The sequence below is a fragment of the Mesocricetus auratus genome, unplaced genomic scaffold (genome assembly GCF_017639785.1).
Source record: "Mesocricetus auratus isolate SY011 unplaced genomic scaffold, BCM_Maur_2.0 Super-Scaffold_4256, whole genome shotgun sequence".
Classification (NCBI taxonomy): Eukaryota; Metazoa; Chordata; class Mammalia; order Rodentia; family Cricetidae; genus Mesocricetus; species Mesocricetus auratus.
Genome location: NW_024429182.1, coordinates 30,225,482 through 30,228,752, shown reverse-complemented (window position 1 = coordinate 30,228,752; position 3,271 = coordinate 30,225,482). Strand labels below are relative to the sequence as shown.

General features: G+C 40.0%; 1 protein-coding gene across 1 annotated transcript; it reads right to left on the bottom strand.

The window, feature by feature from the left end:
• Positions 1-507: 507 nt before the first annotated feature.
• LOC101827715 (uncharacterized protein C3orf38 homolog) lies at positions 508-1,784 on the bottom strand. Its single transcript, XM_005063698.3, has one exon. The coding sequence runs from the start codon at positions 1,767-1,769 to the stop codon at positions 723-725; it is 1,047 nt and encodes a 348-aa protein (XP_005063755.2). The 5' UTR covers positions 1,770-1,784; the 3' UTR covers positions 508-722.
• Between the last annotated feature and the right edge of the window lie 1,487 nt (positions 1,785-3,271).

Sequence of the window (3,271 nt, the reverse complement as noted above, 5' to 3'; positions counted from 1 at the left end):
TGGTGCAGCCACTCTAGAAATCACTGTGATGTTTCTTCAAAAGCTAGAAATAGATATACCACATGCCCAGTTGTACCCTCCTTGGCCTATGCCCACAGGACTCTATATACTGTCATCGAAACACTTGTTTATCCATGTTTATTGCTGCTCTGTTCTCAACAGCCAGGAAATCAGATCAACCTGCATGTCTATCAAATGGTAAGTGGGTAATGAACATGTGGTATATTTATACAATGTAAGGTTGTTTGGCTGTTTAAGAAAAATAAAATTGTGAAATCTGCAAGTACATGAATGGGGTTGAAAATAGGCATTCATATTGAGGTAATACAGACCCAGGAAGACAAATGTCGCATATTCTGTTACATGCGGATGCTAACTTTGGATCTTTGGATACCTGTATATAAAGGGAACTGGCGAGCCTTTGAGGGAGGAAAGGTGGAGAGCAGTGGAGCGAAGGGAGAATGGGGACTAATGAAGACTTTCTGAAGGCTCATGCTTTTTTTTTTATTACAACATCTGAAGTGGGATTTATTTGATGGACCGCAATAAGTTCTCAGAACATTTGTTGTAACTCAGGTAGAAATAGGCAAGTATTCACATTAGTCTGTAGTCTAAAAGGTATTTCAGTTAAAATATCTCAATCCTCACATCTGCAATCGCTGAGAGGTGATCAGTGTTGTGCTGGGCAGTTTCTGCAGCTACTTCAAGCCAACGGTCAGTGCTCAGTGCTTTAGAGGGTTAGGCAAGTTCCGTTCCTTTTTGTTCAACAACGCCTCATCTCCACTACATAAAACCTGATCTCCATTGCCACTATCCAACGCCTGCCTTACATTAGGTCTTACTACAGGGTTATTATACAAAGTGGTTACATTGTAAAAGGACTCCAGGTCACTCTGTTCAAATGTAACAGCTGGTTTTAGAATTGTTCTGGGAGCAAGGGAACTTCCGCCAATAATTCTCAGGTTGACAAATTTGATTTTCCATGTATTTTCCACAAAAGGGCTATGGATAAGTCCAAAAACTTGTTCAAAGATGCCCAAACACGTATTTCCTCTGTGGACAGTCCCTGCAACTCCGACCATAACTAATCCATGAGGAGAAGAAGCACATTTTAGTCCCCGAGAGTCGAGGTTGGGACTGAGAAAAAGAAATTCCTCTTTCACTAATGACAGTAAACGAAGGCTCACAATTTCTGCTCCATGGTCGTCTATCACGTTTTGTTCTGAGGTGCTATAATAAAACCTAAACTTAACATCATTCCAGAAGTGCTGTGGGCCCCATTCTTCTTGAGGTGGTCCCATAAAAGGATTCTGAGAATTAAGAAGTTCGAAGAACCAGTGACAGAATTCTTCTCCTAAGCGACGGAAATCAACCTTCTCAGCCTCTTTATCTTCTTTTGCCTGCGGTTGAAAGAGCTGGATATCCTCTGTCTTTGTAACCGGTTCTGCTGTCTCCTTCAGTTTTGGTGTCTGTTTTTCCCAATAACCTTTTGCATACTGAATAAGATTGTGTTTTTCAGTAGTTGGAGGTACAACCACCCCTTGTGTTGCCAAATACTTAAATATGACTTCTCGGTGGACTTTTTTGCGCCTCAGAAGTTCTTCTACATTTTGACTATAAACTAATATTGCATGAATAGCGTCTTGGCGGTCCACAGGCTGCACCAGGCGGTTGGTGACGGTGCCGCACAGGGCCATGATCTCGTCGTTTTCCAGCAGGCCGAGCAGGTCATGGCTGCCCTCCGTCTCGAAGTGGCTGAGCCCTGACATCTCGCCCCCAGGGAAGGGGGCGCAGGACGAAGCCACTACTGTCGTTCTCTCGGCCCGCGGGCTGGCAGGCTCCTTCAAGGCTCGTGTTTTTAAACTGTGTATGCATATCGTATGCTTTTCAAATATTTTAATACAGGTTTATTATTGTCATACTGCCTGCTAAACAATAGAGTAAAATTGATACTCAAGGGAGACATGCCACCGTGTCTTTCTTAAATGTATGCACACATTCCAGGTGTAAAGCAACTTGTTAAAGAGAGTAACATTAGGGGAAACCATGATCAGAGTATCCTGTATGAAAACTTTTTTTGATAAAAAGGCAATGACTTTATATTGATGCCACTTTTTCATAAATAACACATTCTATAAAAATTGAGACAATATCCACAGTACTTACTGGAGAAAACCAAAAGTAGTTCAAGTTGGTGTTAAGGTAACCCCAAAGTAGACACTGGAGGACTCTTAAGTTGTAACCAAACCCACACTTGTTTCATGGCTTTGACCAAGCCAGGCAGTCTGTGGCCATGATTATGTATACAAACCGCCTACATTAAGGTGTCATCTGAAGGTCAATGTGTTTGTGCTAGCTGTTTTTTTTTAATACATGTAGAATATCATGCAGCTGTTCTGGGCATGGTGGTCAGAGTGGGTACCAGCACAGCTGTAATAAGCAGATTGCCTGAAACAGGCTGATTATATAGGCAAAATAGGCAGATGATATAATTCTGAGAGTGAATGGAACATCTTGGTTACAAAGCTTCTAGAAGCTTGTATTTACTGTTTAACTCATGATACAATTGAAGTGATTCTTGAAGTTTCCAGTATTGATTATCTTATAGATAGAGCATGCTTATAAAGTAACTAGTAGCTATTAAGATAATATATGGTGGTGGAAGCTAGGCAATATTACAACACCACACTGATAAACGCAAGTTCTTAATCAGTAAGCATGCAAAAGCAAATGAAACTTTACAAAAGTTTGTCAGCCTGTAAGCTTACTTGAAAGAGAGGACTAGTGGTCCAGCTCAGTGGGTAAAGATGCTAATGGGAAGCTGATGACCTGAGATCAATCCCCAGAATCCACGTGGTGAAAGGAGAGAACCAATTGCTGTAAGTTGTTCTCTGACATCTACACACGTGCTGTGGTGTGCACTCCCACCACAAATGCCTATCCAAATGTAATAAAAAATCCTTTAAAGGAATAAGACGAAAAATCTGACTCAGAATAACAGTGTAAATTTTATGTAAGACCTCAAGTATTAAAGAAAAACTCTTAAGCTTAGTATATTTATTAGTAAATAATATATCTGAAGCCTATCTTTTAATGTATTTAAATTTGGCTTAGGAACACAATGTAAGGAAAGTATCCTATAAATAATCTATAGAATTTGACACAGATATTGTAACTATACCTAGTAATAATTACAGCACATGGTTGTCAGTATTTTTTAAAGTCATGAAGTTGTAATCTTATAATAACAAAAAATGATGGCGGAGATGGA